This window comes from Hippichthys cyanospilos, chromosome 2 (assembly GCF_059441005.1).
Source record: "Hippichthys cyanospilos isolate Australia breed blue-spotted pipefish chromosome 2, RoL_Hcya_1.0, whole genome shotgun sequence".
Lineage (NCBI taxonomy): Eukaryota > Metazoa > Chordata > Actinopteri > Syngnathiformes > Syngnathidae > Hippichthys > Hippichthys cyanospilos.
Window position 1 is genome coordinate 9,331,537 of NC_142370.1, and position 23,961 is coordinate 9,355,497.

At 38.8% G+C, this 23,961-nt stretch overlaps 1 protein-coding gene across 1 annotated transcript in view; it reads left to right on the plus strand.

Annotated features, from left to right (window-relative positions):
* Window positions 1–452: 452 nt before the first annotated feature.
* Window positions 453–23,961, plus strand: part of b4galt5 (beta-1,4-galactosyltransferase 5) — a 38,665-nt gene continuing 15,156 nt past the window's right edge. The window contains exon 1 of the mRNA XM_088408095.1: window positions 453–1,167. Within this exon, the coding sequence (XP_088264221.1) occupies window positions 1,062–1,167 (106 nt within the window). The 5' untranslated portion in view covers window positions 453–1,061. The remainder of the gene's footprint in view (window positions 1,168–23,961) is intronic.

Consider the following 23,961-nt stretch of genomic DNA (forward strand, 5'->3'; position numbering starts at 1 on the left):
TTTTTAATAAAACATATTTGTTTCATTTCGTAGTTTTTGTTGCAGAGGGACTCAATTTCCCACAAGCCTTTGTAATGGCGTCAATTGTCAGGTGCCGTGCTGAATGCAATGCAACGTTACTGATGCTTCAACGTTGGAAGAGAAGAGACACTCCAGGGCCCGGTTACCAAACGGGGAGCAAATTTGAGGGCAAAACGTTGACAGGTTGTGCAATGCAACATATTACGTTTGATACAATTATCGCGTCTGGTAGTTTAATTGCCTCCCAAGTTAGCGTTCAAATGTGGTTCGTGCCAGGAGTCTCACAAATATTTGATGGCAAAAAAAAAGTCATCGCTCTGTCTGATTGAATGCGAAATGCCCCCCCCCCCCCCCCCCCCCCCCAACACACACACACACACACACACACACACACTTCCTTCCCTTCCCTCCCCTCAGTGGGTAAAGCGAGAGGCACGTTGCAGTGTTGCACGGCGTCTACGCCCACTGAGGTGCCGCTGCTCATTTTCTTGCGGGGGAAAAAAAAAACTCAGCAGCAAGGCAAGCAGGCAGCAAAGCAGGCAGGCTGGTTTGGAGGGAGAGCTCAGGAGCCGCCGAGTTCCATCAGCGACGTACCGCGTGACAAATGATGGCCCAGCACTGAAAAACGACAAGGCCGCCGGGTTGCTTCGCTAGTCGCCAAAGCCCGTTGTTGTTGCTGCTGCTGCGGCTGCCGCCGCTGTGTGTGCGCGCATGTGTGTTCTGTGTCAATGTGTTTTTTATGATTTCCACCTCGGACTTTAGCCGCCATTAGAGCCAGAAGCAGCCCTGCCGGGAATGGAATTCGTTATGACTGGACTGATTACCGGAGGACCCCTCCTGTTGTCAACCTGCCGAGGAAATCGACGTGAGCTCTTTGGCCGCCCGCTGCCGCAGAGAGCGACACCAGCAAACCGCTCGGATCGTTCAAAACCCTCCACCGGCCGAACCTTCCAGCACCTGGACATATCGGAACCGCTCTGTCTCCTGGCTGCGTAGAGATAACGTGACTGTGCCACCGTGTGCTTTTTGCTGCCTGTATAATGCCGACACATTTGCGTTTCCGGAGAAGGTCATACCTTGGGCTTTTATTCCTGTTTTCACTCTCAACCTCGGCATTATATTTCATCTACTCCGCTCCTGGAATCGGTAAGTCCAATTATTTTTTGTTTATTTATTATTATTTTTGCTCCCATCTTGTAATGTGAGATGGGTTGGTTAAGTCATGTGTGACAGCGATTGGGAGTGGAGACTTGCGCGCCTATATGGGCTGACCATACATCAGCTCCCAATCTCGATGATGATGATGATGATGATGATGATGATGAGGATGATTCCCGATGGATGCAGCTCAATCCCATAATGACGAGAATTATAAATATTAATAATGTATTCCTGCACCTCGCTGTGATTACACTGATGATAGAGCTACTAGCTACTGTAATCCGGCCGGCTCATGTTAGCAGGCCTAACAAGTATGATTACACTGCTCAAAATGCTTTTCTTTTCAAATGTGAGGCCCACCAAATAGTCCAATTCGACCAGGTGTGCATTAGGAAAATACCAACCGCGACTCGCTGCTTATTGGTGTGCGAAAGGTAATGTCATGCGTCGTTTACACCAAATTGACGCTTCACGCGCTAATTTGATACTCGGACATTCCCAATTTTGTCGTTTGCTTCCAAGAAGTAATCATTCTTACAAACGTAATTTCAATGAAGTTGGGACATTTTGTTAAACCAATGAAAACAATCAATTGATTTGCAAATAATGTTCAACCTTTATTTATTTGAATATGCTACAAAATATGTGTTGATCAAATTTAGACCTCTCATTGTTTTTTTTTTTTTTTTTTTTTTGTTTTGTTTTGTAAAGTCATTAGAATAGAATTTTGTGGGTGCAAAACCTTCCAAAAAATACAGGGTCGTGCTTCCCACTGTTTCACATCACCTTTTCCTGTAACAAAATTTAATAACTGTTTGGGAAATGAAGGCGGATCGGTGGTGCAGTGGTTAGCACGACCGCATCACAGTTCAGGGAACCAAGTTCAAATGCACCTCGCACTGGCCTTCCAGTGTGGAGTTTCCATGTTCTCCCCGAGCACTCAAGCTTCCTCCCACACTCCAAAAACATGCACGGAAGGTTTATTGGACATATTATATTGTCCTTAGGTCTGATTGGGTGTGTAAATGCTTGATTCTGTGTGTACACTGTGTACCCTGCAATTGCCTGGCAACCAGTTCAAGGTGTCCCCCGCTTACTGCCTGTAGCCAGCTAGGATAGGCACCAGCAAGCCTGCGACCATTGTGAGGATAAGCGGCTCTAAAAGGGATGTTTGGGAAGCGATGATGCTGAGTGTTGATGCTTTGTTGGTGGAATTCTTTCCCATTCTTGCTTCATGCACAGCTATAACTGTTAAACAGTCTGATGTTCCCAATACATTGTTCTACTTGTCATAGTGCACCACACATTTTCAATGGGATACAGGTCAAGACTGCAAGCATACCTGTCTTGTACTTCCACTCTTTTACTATGAAGCCACGCTGTTGTCACACATGCAGAATGTGCTCTTGTATTGTCTTGCTGAAATAGGCAGGGGCGTCCATGAAAAAACTTTGCTTGGATGACACCTTCCAGCATCAATGATTCTTTCATAGATGTGTCCATCTTTATATTCATAACAACCCATATGATTTGTATGTAATTTTTTTCCTTTGTGGAGGTTTGAGTGTAAGTCATATTTCTTTTCCTCCCTGCACAACTCAGGTATGTTACCAGCCAAGCACTAAACCACTCTCCTCCAACACTTAACAGTCTTTTAATTATCCCAAGTCTTTTCTTCCCCTTGATCATAGTCCTCTCTTTTAATGTCACTGCACCTGTTTTATGCCATCCATCCATCCATCCATCCATCCATCCATCCATCCATCCATCCATCCATCCATCCATCCATCCATCCATCCATTCATCCTTCCATTCAACCAACCAACCAACCAACCATTTTCTTGCCGCTTAACCTCTTCTATTTCTTTAACTAACTGCATCTCATCAGTGGCTGTAATGAAGCCCTCTAATCTTAAGGCATGGTCCAGACCTTATCTATTAAGATAATAATAGCCAATCCCAGTTACTGTGAGAATTATTAGCTCAAAAGTAGGGCTATTGAAGCTGAACAGATGCATGTTCCACACTTTGCTTCACTCTACTTTGGAACCTCTCCTCTAAAATGCATTGACAACGTATGAATTGCCTCAACACTTGAAAAACACACGGTACACACAAGAGCCTTTCCCCATTTAGTGCTTTAGTCAGCATTGTTTGAATATCCTGTTGTGCTGGCTGAAAAAGGAACTCTTGCTAAAGCCGGGCTACTTTAGATGGTGGTCATTCATTTAAATAAAAATGTAACAGCTGTAACCATAAGATTGACAGTGGTAGATTTCTAAATGTTCTGAAAGCCTGAAATGTATTTTAAATTTGACAAAACACCCCAAAAAGTGTCTGTTGTCAGAGTGGTATTACACAGCAGCGGTGTCGCGTTCATATATTTGAAGGATTAAAAAACAGATAATATTGCTATAATGACGGGAAAATAAACAGGTGAGCATTCCATCGGGGCTGGCGAAGTGTTCGTTAGTCTTTCACAGACAGATGGCTTTTTTGCTGCCGAATGACGAAAAACTTAGAAAAAAATGATGGGCTGACAGACAACATTTTGTCAAGTGCCTGCCTCTGAAAAACCATTTGGAGTGATTTATTTACATGCCTTTGGGTAATAGGAATTTGTGTATTAAAATGGGAAAGGCATATATTGATGTGTATTTAAATACAGTTATTGATATGTTACGTGCCAGTGAAAGAGACAATAACTAAGGATGCAAGATTGTACTGTATACTGGTGTTTTTTTTTTAAACATTTTTATTATTAAAAGAAATTAATCCAGATTAATAGGTGTCAGTAGGCCTCAATAAGATACGTGCTGCAGCAGAGTCTTGCCTGAGGACTGATAGGGCGGATGAAATGAGCACTTGCAAGCAACACTGGCATTGGTGTCTTCAAAACGCAATACTCTGACTTTACTAAAGACTGCTTATCTAGATGGTATCGTTATTTTATAGTTTTTTTTTTTTTTAATAAGGGAAAGCGCTACTTTCAGAAGTGAAAATAGTCTGAAATAAAAGTATACGGTGTATATACATTTAAGTTAGGGTTATTTTGAGAGACTCAGTGGATATCATACTTAAGATATTGGTTTCACATCAGATTTTTGGGGTAAAGTAGCAATTGGATTGGGATTACAGACAAGCCATTTTGTGTTGAAAATGATAAAATGGTCCCACTGTGTAAGGACTGCTTGCACTCATGCAAATAACATTATCCCTAACTTCTACATTTTGTCATTGGCCACATGGTTTCAAAGTTTATATACGTTTTTGTATTTTGTGTATTTCAGAATGTATACATTTTTATACATTTCATGGGCCACGATTGATAGAACTGAGAGATTTATGGCCAGACGCAATGAGAGATGACAGTAGACAGTTTTCTTTGATTCAATTCCTCTTGTAAATGTATTGGGAATCAAATGTCCATATTCACTTTCCTGGATCTTCAAGGTAACATCACATTTGAAGCAGGCTGTGATGTAAGCTGTATTACAATTGCATCCATAGAGAAGAATAAAGAAAACCTTTCTCTCATGGCGCTTTTTACCTGTTATGGATAACTCGATCAATAGTTGAATCAATTGTCATACGGAAGACACATTAGTGACAGGAATATCCTGCGTAAGCCCCATCTCCATGGCCATTTCTATCCTCTTGGGTGTTGAGGGTAGGACTGAAATGGTCACGTGAAGCACTCGGGGTTGGAGCAGAACTGAACAAAGACCAAGCGCACCATGCAATTAATTATACATGGTAACCAGGAGCAATCCTCCTTCTCCAGCTGTTACTAAAGGCTACTTGAGATTTTGACACCCAGGGTGCCAGGCAGAATTCCAGCAGGCAAATGAACGGAGCTTTTGAGGAGAAGTTGTTTTTCTGCAACATCACCTTTCTTGAGGGGAAAGTCAACCCAAAAAGGTTTTTTTTTTACAGTAATAGGTACTATGCAACCAAATTAGGTTAATCATTCACTACTATTATGGCTATTATTGTGTTTATGGAATATAAAGTAAGCAGCAAAAGCCACTTGTTTTTATCCATCTCATATACTATATATACATATATATATATATATATATATATATATATATATATATATATATATATATATATATATATATATATATATATATATATATATATATATATATATATATGTATATATATATATATATATATATGTATATATATATATATATATATGTATATATATATATATATATATGTATATATATGTATATATATATATATATATGTATATATATATATATATATATATGTATATATATATATATATATATATATATATATATATATATGTATATATATATATATATATATATATATATATATGTATATATGTATATATGTACAAAAATAAAAGCGCAGCTCAGTGAGTGGTTAGCATGTCCACCTCACAGTTCAGGGTCCCGAGTTCAAATCCACCTTGTTCCAGCCGTCCTGTGTGAAGTTTGCATGTTCTCCCCAAGTCCGCGTGGGTTCTCTCTGAGCACCACTGTCCAAAAACATTCATGGCGGGTGAATTAGACATTCTCAATTGTCCTTAGGTGTGATTGGGTGTGTGAATGGTCATTCGTCTTTCTGTGCCCTGGGCCGCTGCTAATATGACTGCAATAAACACTCGTCCTCCTGCTGTGTGTAGCTTAATCTTACACTATCAATTTAAGAATAGCTCCAATGACTCAAAATATAGAGACCAAAAACTAATTACCACTACAGTGGAAACAAACAAATTGGCTAGCTCAGGTGGATATGATGTAAAAAATCATCAGGTTAGCCACTACTTATTGTGTGGCAGGGGGACATTACGTAAGTCATAGTAAATGGGTATGAAGGTAAAAAGGACAAGGGGCAGATTGCATCCCAGAAAGAGCTTTCATTTGGTTTGTGAACACGGTTGTTGATTCCAGCAAACCTGAGCGGGACTTCCTATGTTAGTCAGGTGCCTTTAGTGCAGAATGTCCCACTTTCACAGCTGAGTTCAGTTGTCTCTCTCCTATTATGGTCTGCCCCTGTCCTTCCCTATTTGTCTGCTGCCACACACTCTCATGCACTGAGACCCCCTCCTCGGCATTGCCCCAGAGCGTGGATGCTGACTGACGCGAGGCCACAGCTGGGCAAAATTGCAGCTGTTTATTTCATTAAAACATGAGAGAATCCCATTGGTGCAAAAAAAAAAAAAAACAGGGAAGACACAAATTCTATTTATAGTGTGGAACACGGATGCGTGCACACACACCTCCACATCCGGGGAAAGCGGAGCAGAGGAGACAGGCCAGGTGGCTCCCTTTTGTCTCTGGAGACCAGGCTGATCTTTCCACTGAATGGCGGTGCGTGCGTGTAGGTGTGACACTGTTGTCTCAAAATGCTATTGTATCAATGCAGCTGCAATTATCTTGCTAGAGGTATCCTTTTAGCTCGACAAAAGTCCCAATTGGGATAAGTAGTCTCGGTTTATACCTAACTCCCGAACAAAGTCAGAATTTTCACTACTGTTGTTTTGACGTCATGCCATATCATAAACAAAATGGGCCGATGTTTGTCGAAAGCCAACTAAGTGTCTTGGGAGTATTAAATAATAGTTAACAAAAAAAAAACTAAGAGTTTAACGAAGCTGCTTTCGAAACATGCTGTAGGAAAAAAATAAATGAAAAACTTGTCCAAAATGTTGAAATACTTCCACTATTTTGTGCCTGCATACTTTTTTTTTCCTTTTTTTTTTATCAATTTTTTTAAGTGTAGTTTCCTTGTCAAGGATCTGTATATATACAGTATTTGACATTTGATCTGATTTGGGACAGAAAGCTCATGAACTGTCCCTTTATCCCAAACAGCACACATGATTTATTTTCAGGTGTGAACTGTTAAGAGGCAGTTCAAAGTCTATTTTGGGGTGGATAAGTGTGCATATGTGTTTCAGATTGCACAACCGTAAATGACTTTTACATAGTGTGGTAATAAAATGTCTACACTCCACTTTTCAAATACCAAGATTTTGTGATTTTTTTTTTTTTTTTTTTTTTGGGGGGGGGGGGGGGGGGGGGGCTGCGGAATACGTTGAAAATGTTCCAAATGGTTGTGTTCTGTACTTTGTACGAAAATGGGAAGTAGAAATAAATGGGATGATGTTTGTGTGCACACACCCTCTTAAAAGTGGGTTGTGGCTGCAAGCACATCAAGCCCACAACGCACAAACGCATTTTAAACGTGAGTCAACGCACACCCGCACATCAGCATTTGAAATTGCTTGTTAATTCTGGCTCTGATAGTGAGGATTCAACAATTAGGACTACTACATTACATGACCTGACAGATTTTTCAAGAATTTGAACTGACACACAACCTTGAGGATTTCCAATTAGTTTTATTACTTGTACTGTATAAGTCGTTTTGTTTGTCTTTGGTTGTTACGTGAGCTCTAAGAAACGGTGATGTTATTTTTAGTCGACAGCAAGTGTTCATTTCAGATCAATAAGTCAAGATCGCAATTATCCCGACAGAAATCCCCTGAAAAATTTTACAATTCTGCACTTCTAGTTAGCGTTTTGTTTTTTTTGTCTATGGCTGGCTGTCCTGTTGAATGTGCTTGCCTAAGTCCTTTGAAAACATTTGAATCCTAATTTGGCTAACAACTGGCCCTGCTGGCGGAGCGAGAGCCTAAGAGAAAATCTAATAAAGATCGCATAGATATGTTCGGGCATGTGTAGGTTGCAATTTACAGTGGAAGAAAATTTTACAACAGCAGAAGTATTTTGACAGTGTTGATGCTTTGGGATGACTCAGCCTTAGTTAATGATGGTAAATGATTAACTGTGAACTTTGCTTCATTGTTAACTTGATGAGTAACACTTGTTCTGATGTTTGGCACCACTGCCGAGGAAATAAAAGTATCAAATCATTACCAGTTTGTACTCTGACCTCGAGTCTAACAGTTTAAAGATGCTTTTCCTGTCAGGTTTATCATGTTAAGTCTTTACTGCTGAGTGGCAACTATTGTATAGGTTTCATAGTTTGTTTACCCTCTAGGCTCTGTTTGCTGTGGCTAATGTTTGCGTTACACATACGAGTGTGTTTATGATCAGATTTCTATGGCGATACTTGTGCTCACATGATGGCACACTTATGATAGCTTGCATTTATCACGCAGATACTGTGTCTGGCTTCAGGGGGACCAATTTTTCCCAAATAAAAACATGGACAGTAGAGTTTTACTGAAACTCAAATGTAATAAATTCTTACCAGAAACCATTCATAACATTTAATCAACAGTCTATCCGATAACAGTTCAACAGCGCTAAACAAGTCAATGCACTCATTTTTTTTGTAAACTTTTTTGCTCAGTCTCGATGTTGTGCTAAAATATGCAGCTCAAGCCAGTGCAACTTGAGTTGACATACAGATTCTGATTTGGTTGATTAAATAAATTGTTTTTATGTAGCTCAAGATTACTGTTTAGTACATTGAATGAGTATTTGTACAGATTTTTGAGATGTCCTACTGTGTGAGTGGTCATTGAATCCCCCTCAAGTCAACTGCCATGCACAAGTGAATACTGCACAGGCTTACTTTTGATTAAGGACACAGCTATCAATCTTTGAATGTACTTTTTTAAACCTTGTTGATTAAACTGAAATGATTTGCACAAGTAGCTTTACTTTTAGTTTTCCGCCAATGTGAGTAGAAAGGAATGTAACAGTTAATTCCTTTTTATTTGGTGTATCGCATGAATCATCTGTGTGATTGGCATACACACGGCCCATACAATTGGCTTGCTGAGTGGACTTAAAAAAAAAAAAGGGGGAAAAAACAGGATGTTGGAATGCGACCTATGTAAAAGTGGGACAAAACAATGGGGTTGGCAAGATCTGTCGGGACTCAGCACATAACGCTCAAAACCAAGACTGTCCCAATTAAACCGAGACATTTGGTCACCCTACAGCCACCTCTCTCTTGTCCATAGGGCTCACTGTAGAGCAACTCTCACTCTGCCTCATTAATCCATTCATTTAGCTCCATCTTGGTGCCTCATAAGGCTTCTTTACAAATGGCAATGATATGAGGTGTGTCAACAAGAGAAAAAAATTAATGCAAGTTGTAATCCAACATTTTAGAGAAGCCTGTTTTGTTTATTTATCAACTGGCTTCCGAATAAACATGGCATGAAAGGACAACATAAAGAGTTTAACCGATGCCATTTTAATCACTGTAATTCTTGTGGCTGAGGCATGAAAGACTAATGTTTGACATTTTCTCTACAGTTGCCATGGTTCTAGAACTAACTCTTATTTATTGTCACAGCAACCATAGAAACGTGTTATCCGTGTTCCCATCATGACCTGGCCAACAGAAATCCCCAAGGAGACAGAAATGGCAGTCGTTTGTGGCTAAGACCCAATCTGTCGTTTGTGAGGGAAAACTGGAATGGGCCCTTGTCAGTCATGACATAGCATTTAAAGAACCTGTAATAACCCTTGTCCTGCCCTTTGCCACTGATGACTGGAACAAGGCACGGCTATCAAAAAAACAAAAAACAAAAGTGCATCAAATAGAGATACACTAGACTGATATGTTCATTCAAGGTGGCTGATAACAGGTTTGGAAGGGAAAATGCTGCACAACAAAAAAACAAATAGAAAATACAACTTAAATGTTGAAACGTATTTAAGTATTAAGCATTCAGCAACTTTACATATTTGCATACTAAATTTTAGACTACACCTAACAACTTTGTAAAATTAGAGCAAAAAGTTCAGGGAGCTCCAAGGATCCTGAGTGTGTTAAATAAAAATAAAAAGATGGAAATAGCTTCCTATAATTTTTTTCGACAGTAAATGAAGTTCTTCATCATTTTGAAATAATGTGAAATGTGAGAATGTCACTTGTCTGTTTTCATTTAAGACAAAATAGCCCAGAGTGACAATCTAATATGGTCAACTGAGAATGTAAAATAGTTCCCTGAAGTTAAGAGGATTTTTAAAGTGATTTATTATCACTATCTATTCTTTTTTTTAATAACAATATTCTTCAAAATGCTAAATATCAGTACCGACAATTTGCCCTCTAAGCAAATACTTTGTTTCTGCACTAAAAAATGCTGAAATTGCACAGCATAAATTGAACTGTGGATTTGCACATACCAAGGACATGTAACTCAAAATTCCATTGTTCATAGTTTTTAGTTAAACATCAATAGCTCCTGAGTTCATTGCACTCTGAGTCAGTCAGGGAGATGAGCAATCCGCTTAAGGCTTTTCATTGACTGTGCATGTGTGCGCACACAACAGGAAGGATATGTGGTGAGTACCAGTAACTGTTTTGGCTGGTGCCGCCGGAAACTCAGAAAAAGTCGTTCTGCTCTGTGGAAACTTCTAAGCACTCCTCTTCCAATGAAAGATTTTGTGGAGGGAAAAAAAGAGATTAATATAAATCATTCAAATTATGGTCTCAAGTTTTATGTGACGTTTAACCTGTACAATTTTGAGTGAAAAGGAAAAATTACGAATATGCAATAAGCTAATACAGCTAATCAAGCTAATACAGCGGCTCCTTGAAATTAGGGGGAAAAAAAATCAACAGTTAATCCCGGCACCTTGTATACTGTCAGGAAGAAGTCAAGACAGAAGCATGAGTTCATTCTATGTATGACATGCTGCCAACATGGTGAGAAATTCTAAATAAATCTTACTTTCCCAAATGAACATCAACACCCTGGAACACTTTTATCGTTGTGCAACAACTGGTTTAACTCACAACTAATGTCGACTACACCACATTTTTCGGAATCAAGTTCAACACCTCATTGGTGCTAATTAAGGATTCTTAAAAAAAAAAAAAAACGTAATTGCACTGGCATTGTATTATATGGTACCCGTTGCCAGCGTTTAGCGGTCGCTCCCAGGTTAGCGGCTGGCAGCAAAAGCAGTGGTGAGCAGCAACGTTATTGCCGAGTAGCACTCACCTGCCCCATATATACAGTACACACCATATGTGGGAATGCCACTGCTATTGTGAAAGCAATACCGTATATAAAATAGACATAAATGCCTTGTATGGCACAATTGCAGTTTCAACAGATACATCTTCAACAAAGCAGGCTTATTCAGATTCCCTGCTTTAACTAGCAATAAATCACCACTGTAGTTTAGATCTCACTTTGTTTCATAATCCACATTGGTAGATATTTGTATAAAATATCAGTAATATTTAGAGAGCATAAAATAGTTTGCTGCTAGGCACAGTTTTAATTCAAGTAAAAAAATTAATCTAAAAATTAAAAATGTATGGAAATGAGTTATATTGTCTTCTGTGTTCATAATTGATATATATGCCCATTAGATACAATTTTCGGAAGCTTATCCGAATACCAAAATATTTGATACCTGCATCCCTACTTAGATACAAGTTTAATTCAATGATTTGTGTTTTTTTTTTTTTTTTCCCTTGAAATTAGCTGTCCAGGTTGTAGGCCATGTTTATTCATCTTAGTATGTATACAAGAACCCATGTTTTATTGTAATATCTTTAGGGTGATTCTTTGATCATCTTACACTTCCTATTTAGCATATAAACCTGTTCAAGCTTGGTGTTCAACTGCTGTATGTATGTACTGTATAATCAATTTTCACTTCATCATTTAGTATAGGTTGCATACATCATTTCCTTCTTGTAATCTTGTATTTTGCAAAATGGGCATACAAATGTGAAACTTCCACTTCTTTCCTAATGGGTTTTACAACCCTGCTTCCCCAGCAGTGTGCCAAGATAACCTTGCAGCATCTTTCAGTTCCTCATAGTAGCCCTCTCCTTGTAGTTTACTTAAGTGTCTGTAAGATGACCCTGGTCCAGCCGCTATTGTCGGGCCACCTTGCCACAGCCAGATGGTGGGCCCGGGTGCACCGGAGGTGATTCAGGAAGTGGGCGGTCCACTGCGTATGCTGGTCTATGTGGAGATTTGGGAGTCTGCGCAAGGAGGGGGCAGGCCCAAGCTCTTACGTTGACGTTGCGCTAATCATTGATGTAACCTAATCATCCCGAGGAGAATCCCGGTCTTTGTTGACTTGGTCTCAGCCTGCCTTTGTTCCTCGAACCGTTACCATGGTTATGGTGGTCATGTGTTTGAGGACAGACTGTAGCCCGCAAATGAGCTGGCGTATAGCCCAGCTGATGAGGTCAGTGACGCATAAACCTAGTGCGCAGGTTAATAACAATGTGATACTCTCTGTGAGGTGATGTTAAAATAATCCACCTCAGATCAAAGTGGCTTTCGTGCTCTCCACTGGGGTGTCTCCTGATGTCAGAGGGTCTTTTTGATGTCATTCAGCCATTGTGTAACAAAACATTCAAAAGATGATCATTCGTATCTGAATCCGTCTGCCCTCGTCTATTATTTGTGTCTTTTTGGAATGGGTGCAGGCATGACATCACAAATCATCTAAATTAGATTGATTGTGCAAGCCTGCGCAGTGTCAACAGAATTTTTTTTTTTTTTTTTTTTTTTCCAGAAGGTTGCTCTGATGGGAAATGCATGCGTGCAGGGATGGATGTGGCAATCTCAAGTTATCAACACCTCGGTTGGCCGTGGCAGCACACAAACAATTAGTAGAGCCCTGGCTCACTAGTCATTAGGCAATTCTTGGAGAATACAGGTATACTCCGGGGGATGGTATCAATATAGTATCAATATATTGATTGCTGAAATCCATGTTTGATAGAGCTATGGTTTCACAACGAAGTGGGTCGGATGCATTCAAATTATCATTCATTGTTGGCGCATACTTAATACATGGATGAGGTATTAAATCCGGACTCAGTATCGTGTGAATCTGAACCGAACTCATTCCTATTCATAACTTAATAAATATTTACTGAGTTTGATTCATTTTTTGATAATTCCTCAATAACTTAATGAATATTTACTGCGTTTGATAGAAGTTTTGATCATTCCTCACTAAATCGTGTAAGAGGTGAGCAATAAATCCAATTTAGATTCATCATTTCTTTCGTTGTTCTCATAATTGGAAACTTCAAAATTAATCAAATGTGAAATAAACTTTTCACACAAGTGGCAGAACACTTAATGGGTGACTTATGCGACATGTTCATACTACTATTTATTTGAGGTGTTCAAGCAAGCAAGTATGAATCTTAACTGTCAGTTAATACTGATTTTAAATCATTGTACTTTAGTAGTCTAAATAAATGTTATTGCTGTATGTTTTTTTTTTTTTTTTTTTGATAAATTAAACCTACTTTAAATAGATGTTTCAAGGTATATTACCTTGCTTGTATTTTTCGGCCATTTCATCCAACCCTACTTGCAGTTTTAAGCCTAACTAAGCCCAAACATCGCCATTGTTTCTGAGGTGGCCAAAAAAATAATAATAATAAATTAGAGACAGAGACATTGTTGTCAGTAAAGTTACCACAGGTATTATGTCACGATCCGTTTCACCATTCACCTGAGCGAGAAGGAAGTGCTTGTACTTGTTTTGCCAAATGCGGAATTAACTTCTACTGGATTGTGACCGCTGTAGTAAAATACAAAGTCATTGTCATTTGTAAATGAGACAACATTCTGGACATTGTCAGTGCACGCGCTGTGGACTGTACGCCTTTCCTGTGCATTTGGCGCACCGTAGCAGCCATCCAGCTATTACAGTAATGTTGAGAATGTTCTGGGAAGCGGCCAAATACAAAAGCCGGCGGAAATGAGCTGACAGAAGGGAGAGGCGTGGGCCCCGCAGCAATGAATCATTATTTGGTGGCCCAGGTCCTGCCAGTGTTCCTTCTGTCACCATCCTGTGAGATGGCGAAACACGCTTTGCTTCTTGTCAACCATCAAATCAAAACATCAAAATTAAAACGTCATGTAATATTTATATAAATACAAATATTTCCCCTTTACTGAAACTTCATATTGTCGTTAAATATTACTTATTGGGGCCTCATGACTACTTAGAAGCAATATTGTTGTTGGCCCTAATAAAAAAAAAAAAAAAAAGCACTGGTTTATATCTAGCCATCAAATCATCTTATTTGACTATATTCTCCTGTGACCCATCCTGTTCATTTATGTCCACTGTCATGGCCATTTGGTTTTGGTCTTTTGACGCATTGGAGATACCCAAGTCCTTGTGTACCCAGTAGAGAACATCCTGGCCATTGCAGTAATGTCTCATGTTTGGGAAGGGCGCAATTCACTTTGCTGTCTTGCTGTGATGTGATGGACACAATAGTGGACACAAATGCATCGGCTGGCTCTCGGGAGGATAAAATATTAGCCTGGCAAGAAAGAAGGAAATGAGTTGCCCAGTGGTCTGTAATCATGGTAGAGCTGCAGCACATTTCAAAACATACTTTTTTTGCTCATGCATGCGTTGGTTATAAAGGCACACTGATTGTTGTTTGCGGATGTGCTCAAAATCAAGATGAATGGTACTTGTACAGTATGTTCTTTTGAACTATTGGAATGTGTTAACTGTCAAGCTATGTTGAGTTTTGCGCTATTATTAGATTGTTTAACCTTTTCCTTTGACCTTTTCTACTACTCTACTTCAGTATAAAAATAGAAGCATTTTAGGTTTTGCTCAATAGTGATTTGAAATCAGACTGAGCAAACATTTTTCAAACGTGGTACGAGCCTGAAGTGTTTGCTTGGCTGAGTGGATTGGACTCATTTAGGTCACAAAATATCATCAACCTCAGTGCAGACTGACTTATTATCATAAGAAGTGTAAGACATTGCACTTTTAGTTGACAGCATCAAAGGTAATCGTTCTCAGATTTGTGACCCTCACAAGAGCGTACTGAATATCTTTGTTAAATACAAACTATTCAGAGTTGTTTGTTTGTTTTATTTTGTAAATTTCAGATTATTTATTTTTGTTGTAAAGCCAAAATGTTCAGGGAGTTCCTAGGGTCATTATTATGTCTTAAAAAGATCAATAAAAACTTAAACAGTAGATCCTTATAGTTTTCTAAAGTAAAGGTCTATCAAAATTTCAAAAGAAGAAATAAGGAAGAAATAATAGAAATAATACACGTTCCCTTTTACTTATCGATAATAGTTTTAAAAAAATCCTCAAAGACAGAATGACAAGTTTTGTGATATATTTTGTTCTACATTTGAAAGGCGGTTTTGTGATGTGCATGTGTGAGATACTCTGCTAAAGATATTTGTGGGGGAACCGGCTAACCGCTTTGACTGAGCTGCAGGTAGTCGGAAAGCCACAAACAGCCCAGAGACTTGCTGTTTGAAAATGTTCCTCTAGTATCAAAAATAAAATAATGCCTCTCAGTTATAAACTATTATTATTTTTCAAAGTGGGCATAAATGCATCTTTCTTCTTTATATTTATTTATATCGAAGCTTTTCTATTCTTTGTTTTTTCAATTGGTGCAGAAGGATTGAGTACAGCAATGTGTCACTTTTGGTCACCTTGCATATTATCCCCCACCCAATCATTGCAGGCTATTTTTTGATGCAGTCAATAGCAGACAGCTGAAAGGATAAAATGAAATTTTGCTCAGAAAAGAGCTTCCGCTCTCACATACACAAATAGTTGCAATCCATCTGCTTCCTTTATTCCATTTTATTCATACTCCCTCCCTTGGATTTTGTTTTCTAATGTATGCTTGCAGCGTCGGAAAAATAACGAGGAGTCCATGGCACCTCTGCAGCATCCATGTGCAGGCTTCCAGCGCATCTGGTTTCTGTGCCGTGTCATGTCTCAGCAAACAGGGTGACTCAGGGGAGGGTCACAAATGCACAGTTAGCTGATAAGCGCAAATGCACCGTGGTGCAGCAGAGCATGTTGAGGGGGTTGTGTGGCCAGTCAAAGATAAAGTCAAAGCTGAGTAGACCACCCTGTGGAATTCATGTGAGCTTGTGGGGGTTTTTTTGTGTTATTTTAGTCACACTGCAGTCTATATTATAACAGGGTTGATCGCAAATGACGTCATTTGCTCATTGACTTGCATAAGGTCTGAACTTTTGGACAAACGTTTACAAGGTGATACCCGATATACACATCATTTTGGAAGAGCCACATCCCAGACACGAAATTTCAACATGGTTCAGACGCCGGAGATAGCCGTCGTCCGAGTGCAGTATTTTCTAATGTTTTGACTGTGAAACAACAGGGCATTTTAGCCATCATTTTCAAAATGTCACCGCTTCCTTAAGTCTTAGCATACTGATAACATTTAAACAGTTACCGTCACTTTTTTGGTGGAGTTAATCTTTTTGATCAAATTAAAAGTGTCACGTGCCTTCATTTTGAAGAGTAAGGTACCTCAGTAAAACAGAGAGATACAGGTAAGATTATGATGTCTCAACCTAGTTCGTGTTAGAGCGGCAAGGCATGGATGTGTGTGCTCCGGTTCGAGAAAACAGACGGTTGTTCCATTCAGCGGGTTTATTAACTGTGGATTTAGCGTTTATGTCTTTGAGCTGTTGTGTCTGTTTTTACAATGTTTTTATTTTTCTGCACAGCACTTTGGTCAGCTGGGGTTGTTTTAAAGTGCTTAACAAATAGAGTTGGATTGGATTGGAAAACTAACAAAAAATAATAATAATAATTTTATTTTCTGGGGCCCGTACGGTAGTCTTTCTACATGTGTTGCTGCAACAGTGTGTCTTCAGTCTATTGTCCATAATGTGTTAAAGCCCCGTAATGTGCAGGCTTGTGGTATCATTAAACTATCAAACTATGAAAGACTGGTTATGCGGTTGTTTATAATACAAACTTTGCAATTCTCTAGTTTGACATTTAGTTGGAGTTCAACTCATAAAGAAAATAAATCACATGATTTCAGTTTTATTTCTGGGGGGAGTGTGACATTATTCCAACCTTTCAGTCACTGGTCCAAAAGACAAATTCTTAAGTGGAGAAGTTAATTGTTGTGTTTTAGCGTTATATAATTGAAGGATAATGAGCTTCCACCATGTAAAGGATGAATGTACTGATAAAAAAAAGCAGTGAATCGTTTTGTGCTTGATGAAATGAAAGACCGCACTGCATGCCACTGTCTATTTTAAAAAAGACAATGAGAGAGGGCGACGGCTAGATGCTTTCAATAAATGAAAATTGTATTAATGAATGAAAGTGACCCGCCAAGAGGAATGGGTGGCCAAAAATGATGGGGAATGAGCATATTTTGGAAGCTCTCAGGAAGCAGGCCTGATGCCAGGGACTGTGATAAGTGCTGATGTCATTTCGGGACTTTCAAACCTGTCAAAGGGACATCTGCTCACAGTATCCGTCTCTTTGTTGGGTTTTCTTCTATCGCCTGTGTGTGTGTACCCAGCCAATGTTTTGGTGAGTGGTGCTTTTGAATTCCTTTGCCCATTGGGCAGCTGTGTGTTTTTTTTCCGGTCATTGTAGTTGCACCCACTCCTCTATTTTTCGGTATGGTGTAGTCAACTTCATTTGCACGCATTAATTATATTTGTCCCCTTTAATTTTTTTTAAAACATATTTCCGGTGTCCCAGATGCCTGAAGTAGGGCAATTTTGTTCAAGTTATATGCACCTCTGCAATGTGGTCTTGTTGGTGCTGGTGATGTATTTTCCTGGGTTTCTACATGCTAACTGGTAGAAAAAGACTTTTAAAGGGGTAGACAACTAGTTGAATTAACATGAGAAAAACTAAACAGATTTTAAAAATACGTATTTGAAAAAGAGTACAAAGAATTAAAATCGATTGGTTTTGACTTTAACAGAGTAGCTCAACAAATGTTGAATCAGAATTTCCCCATTCGTATCAAGTGTGCTGGAAAATATTATTGTCAGGCAAGAAGTCTTAGTGCATGCTTTAGTATTTTTTCGTGCCCCATATACTTGCTTATTTAGTGTATACGTCAGGAAAAATATGGAAAATCTATCGCAGCAACAATTGTTAATGCTTTGAGCCGGCACTATTGCTCCTCTGGTTCTGGCGTCACTTCTGCTCATATAAAAGTTTGCCATTCATAATTCAATGGAAATGTGTTATTTGGTCTTTGTTGTTAGTAGTTCTTTTTACTGGGCAGAAAAAAATATATATACTCTATTTTTTTAATCTTCACCCGAATACACGATAGCTGCAGCCATGCGTTTTTTGTTTGGTTGTTTTTTTTTCTTCTAGCTCAAAACCCAGCCTCTCTTTGAAAATAGAGGTGTACGGATCTATCTAGAAATGCTGAGTTATTTTTGAATGTTGTGTTTTCTCATACCGATTGACGCTGACTTGTTTTTGTTTGAATAGCGTCTTTTCAAGACTCTTCTAAGATTTGATACTAAAATTTTTAAAAAAAAACAAAGGCATGGATCATTCCTTCTGATAGCATAATGATTCAAAATTGGTATCAGACAGTACTCTGCAACAGTATTGCTTTTGTACGGGAAATAAAAAAAAAAAAAAAACAGTTTTACCCTGACACTTCGTTTGAAAACAAGAATGGATGGATTGACAGTAATATCACATGCAAAACAAGTTTTGTTAGTGTCCTAATGTAACATTTGAAGAAAGATCTGCTCAAAATTTGGTTTCAATGTTGCCTTGCAAAGTTCTTGCGAGCTTTTAAAAGTATTGACTTTATGCCCAATGCTGCGGGTTCTTTTGGAACGCATGAGCCACTTATGACGTTCATGTGACTACTATTACTACTTCCTTTATGTCACGTTGAATCACATGAAGTGCGAATTCCTTCTTCAGACTTCCTTAGCGGCCGTTGGCTTGTGATTACGGTAATTCCGTTGTCAATACGGCTTGTTGGTCAGCTCAGATTTCCCATCATATCCAAAAAATAAATGGCATTGCAAGCTTACGATCAACTTGTTATTGGAAAAGACAGCACAGTGTATCAATGAAAGCCTTTAAGGTCTAAGGTGGCCCCTGATCACAAGATTGGTGAATTCTCTTCAGCTCTGTGTCCATAATCATTTGAAGCAGTGGCAAGGTCCCGCTTGTTCTTTTTTTTTTTTTTTCCCTGCAGAAAGCTAAGAAGTGCATTACGTTGATCCATGTATCCCAGTTGAACAACGTATAATGTACAGATGTATATTCTGATTCTGGGATTAATTTGCCCTGAAAGTTATATTTTTATTTTCACCTTTTTACTTGTTTTCTCCTTAAGATCACATGACCCCTTGTCTCCCAAAGTGTGCACACAATGCCCCCTTGGGGAAAGCATTATCTGCACAGTAAATGCTTACATAACCTTTTAAGTTACTTATGACAGTGGTTGTGGTGAGGATGGCACTTTTAAAATTTAGGAGGTGACAAAGGGCTGAGGTAAAAAAAAAAAAAAAAAACAGCAACTGGGATCAGCCTCAGATTTATTCTAGGGAAAGGGAAGAATTTCCCCTTTGCATTTACCTAGAAACACCCTGGTTCCATCTTGTGATGTCGTTTTTCCGTTACACTTTTTCAAGGCCATGCAGATACAATGTAGTTCAACCTCATTCTAGAACGTAGGCCAAGGATGGCAGTGATGTCACTGTCATCTGATTTCTTTAAACAAATGTGGCTAAGAATTCCACTGCACAAGCCTGTTTTTTGAGGCCTATGGGAAAGCCGGCCGCCCCCCAAATCCCCAAAATACAGTACATATACATTGAATTACGGCAATATGTAACCAAATTCCTAGTTATGTGATACAAGTGTGCTGCACGCCAAAATGTTTCTGTATGTATTATGTATTCTTCTAAAACACAATAATACAATGTATGAGGTTTGTGTGAAGATGTTTAAGAATCAGAAAAACTAAAAGGAATAAAAGATTATGAGCACTTTTTTTCAACATAGTCCCCATCAATGTTGTGCAATGCACTTGTTCTATTGGTGCTGAAGCGCTTAACACCAATATGATAGAACTCTTGTTCAGTACATGCACAGTCCTCTAGGTGTACTTTTGGGGTGTAACAATCCACATTTGACCAGAATAATTTGTATCAATGTAACACCAAACAGTTCGGCACAAGTGATATCAGAACAAGCTAGTTCTTTTAATATTGTAGTGAAAACAAATTGTAACTGAACAAACTATATACAGTATCAACTATTTATACCCTAATGTATCTTATGCCGAAAACAAATGTGTCATGTGCGAAACAGTATTTGGACACAGTAGCAAACAACAGGACATGGAACAGGAAAAGTAGAAAGTCTATACACAAATTCACACAACTACTTCTCAGGAATTAAACCCGCTGAACTACACTCTGGAACATTAAACTCGGAAACTGGAAATCAGGATGACGGCTTGACAGGACAGCTTGGAGGATTGACATGACATTCTAAGTAACATGAATTTCTGCAGCATTGCCAAACTACTGCTGAGGTATGCCAGCTCTAATTTGAATTAATTTAATACATCTTTTTTTTTTCTCTTTTTAAAACTGACTATGTTCCTAAACTTATCTAATCCTCTTTTTTTTTTCTCTTTCTCTCTCTTTTTGCCATTGCAACACTGTGTGTCTGCAAGACAAGTCCATGTAGAAAGCAGTGTTGAAAACGTTATTTCGGCAGAGCTTCCAGTCAGATATTTTTAGTCAACTTTTTTTTCCCCCCCCTAAATCGACTTACTCAACTCGGTCGACTTTGTTCCAGTCCTTGTAGCGACAATGCTAATGATTGTTCAACTAATAGTGATGTCTGTGGTGCTCTTTTTCCATGATTGCATTGCATACTTATGCACTATGGGTTCTGGAAGCGTTTGTTACAACCCGTCAGAAATTTAGAGATGGACAAACGGCACCAGATACCAGCGGCATTACATCTCCAATGCATTTTTTTTTTTTTTTTAGGTGTATCAAGAGAGATTACTGCACATGGGAAATCGGGGTATTGCATGTTTATACAAATACCCTATTGAAGTGTATATACTGTACATTGGCTGTGTGCAGTGCAGTGGAAGACCACACTGTTAGGTTAATCCCACAGACCTATCCAGTCTCAGTTGTTTGGTGCCTGTTCTCAAGGAGATATAACAGCCAAAAGAGACCAGGGACAGGCCATTGTGCAACCTGTCATTGAAAAGCACCTATAGCGTATCGAAATATAGAATGAATCGTAACTATTTTCATGTCAAGTGGAAGATAAACTCATTGTACCTGAATGGCAATGTAAGTTACCATAGCAACCTCAGCACACCTTTTGAATGTGCTGTATAAAGTTATGAGTGTTTCACTGGTTATATATGCTGCAAATGAATTTAAGACGTTGTGTGTGTTTTTACATCGATCCATGTGTGTGGTGTGCACGCGTGTGCACATCGATCCACTCCAGCCTCAGGCTTTCTCGACATCACTTACAGAAGGTTAAAGGAGGCAATAACATGCTCATCCCTTTCAGGAAGATTAATAATACTTCATTTGTTGCTAATGGTAGCATTTTTCACCTGCTTGTTTAAGAATAAGCTTTACCAGAAATGCACACCCTTCAACATACCCAAAGCATTCTCTGAAAATCAATACATTCAAATAATCTAGGGATGGGTAAGTACTGATACCAAGTATCAGTATCAGGCCTATACTTGGCTTTATTTTGAGTTATCAGCACTTGCAATGGCTTCCGATTTCAGTTTTGGTCTCTCCCTTGGTGCCTTTTTATGATCAGCTACCAGAAATTCCAAAATAGAACCATAGAAAATTGCCATTTATTCAATGCAAAAAAAAAAAAAAAATTGGAATATTTAGGTCTTTATTTAAAATTCAAGCACCGTGACGGGTTTAAAAAATGAAAGGGTCAACTTACTTCAACTAAATTCCAATGCATAATGACGTTTGAGAAATCAGATGAAGTGTCCTTGAGAAATTGAGCCTTTAGTATGTGGTGGGGGAGGTTTTTGAGGAGTGGTTTGTATGTTGTGTTTTCTGCGTTTAGAAAAAAAAATCAAATAGTAATCTATTAAAACTTTTAAGCTTGAGCATTCTACCCACGTTACCCACGTTCCATTTCATCTTTTCAGCGAACCCTCCTCTTAGATTGGCTCACATTTTTTTTTTTCCCAGTTAAAAATATGGACCCAGTTTTTCGGGATGACCAAAACCAAAACGTCAAAGGGTAAAAATTAGCATAATGTCTCAAACGCTGACACAAATGGAATATCGTAGCCCAGTTAACAGAAAATAGATCATGTACAAAAACAATTGATTTTTTTTGTGTGAATTTACTTATGGGATTTTTTTTTTTTTTTTAGATTGAGGCACCCGTTCCATTTTTGTATAGAAAATTGCACAGAATGGCCGCCACTTTTCACTTTGCCATCTTCATATTTTATTGGAGGGATTTTTTTGCGTCAAAAAGTATCAACTGTATCGGTATCTGGTCTTGTGTCTTTGCTTCTGCATTTAAATGTGAGGGATTTTGCATAATCAAATCTGTCTCTTCCCATAAGATATTGAAAGGTTAAAGTGATTAGTTTGGTCGCTTTAAACTCATAAACCCTATAACACGCATATTCATTGTTCACTGATAACACGGACACGCATGTTCCGCCACTTCCTGACTGTAGGCGTCCCTGATATGCAGTGGCAATCAAAATGTCCCTTTTTCTCTGAGTGACAACTTGAATTTCTGAAAGCTGGGAGTGCATGTATTGGGGGTGTGCTAATGTCACTGTGTGTGTGTGCATGCAGGGAGGAAAAGTGCCATTCAGCTCTTATCAGTGAGCAAGCAGAGTAGGGCCGATCACCTGACACTGCTGAGCTATCAATGTAGAGTTAATTGCCTTTCAGAGGGAAAATGAAGGTGCGGTCGGGGGAGGTTGCTTTTTTTTTTTTTTCCCCTCGGTGCTTTGGCATTTTCCATTTGGATTAACCCTTGTTTGAGATAATACTGTCACGCCTCACTTTGGAGTTGTCTCCATAAGCAAGCCGTCTTTGCTTTGAGATTATTCAATGACTAGAATCAGATTTGACTTAAGGTGTGGGTAACGATCTTACACAGACAGAGAGTCAAAGCTAGCCGATAAAGGCAAAAGTAGATTGGTGGAGTGGGGACAAAATGCACTCAGAATGAGTGAGAGGTGGGCGGGATTTGGCATTGGCACTGCGTGTTGGGGCCAAGCTATAGCACAGAAGGTCATTTAAGGTCATCGTTGATGTTTGATGGAATATTCGTTTTTTATGAGCAGGACAGACAGTGTTTTTGAATTTCTTGAAGTCAATTATGCGGTACAGTGCAACCTTGGATTTCATGATTAATTGGGAAAAGTTTGGAAAAAACATCTCGTATGAAAGCAGAGAAGTACATTTTATCGGGGATGTTTTTGTGGCAGATATTGCTGGTAGTAAATCAAAATTAGCATGATTTTTCAAACTTGAGTCACACAATGAACAATGTACTGGAAGTAACCTTGACCGCACCACTGAGCTATGACTAAAGTCACAGGTATCACATTTTCAAGCAATAAAATCTATTAAAATAATTAATTAAAAAAAGATTTATTGTTCTGAAATGAGAGAATTTTAATATGCAGGCGTAAGTATCAGTTCAGTATGAGGTTGTTTTAAGGTCTACCTGAACAATTAAAAGCAAACAGCTGTACGGTTTAAAATAGATTTTAAACTGTAGAATAATACTGTGGGCAGGCTTTATGTATCAATTCAAAATGGCTGTTTCACTTCAATGACATGTGAGGAGTGTGTATACAGTACAGTAACATTCTCATCCCTTTGCATGTCTGGCACAAGCGGCCTTGTGTTGTCGACTGCCGCATTTGCTTCCTCTTAACGCCGGTTCTCTTGTGTCTAATTGCATTTGTCACTGT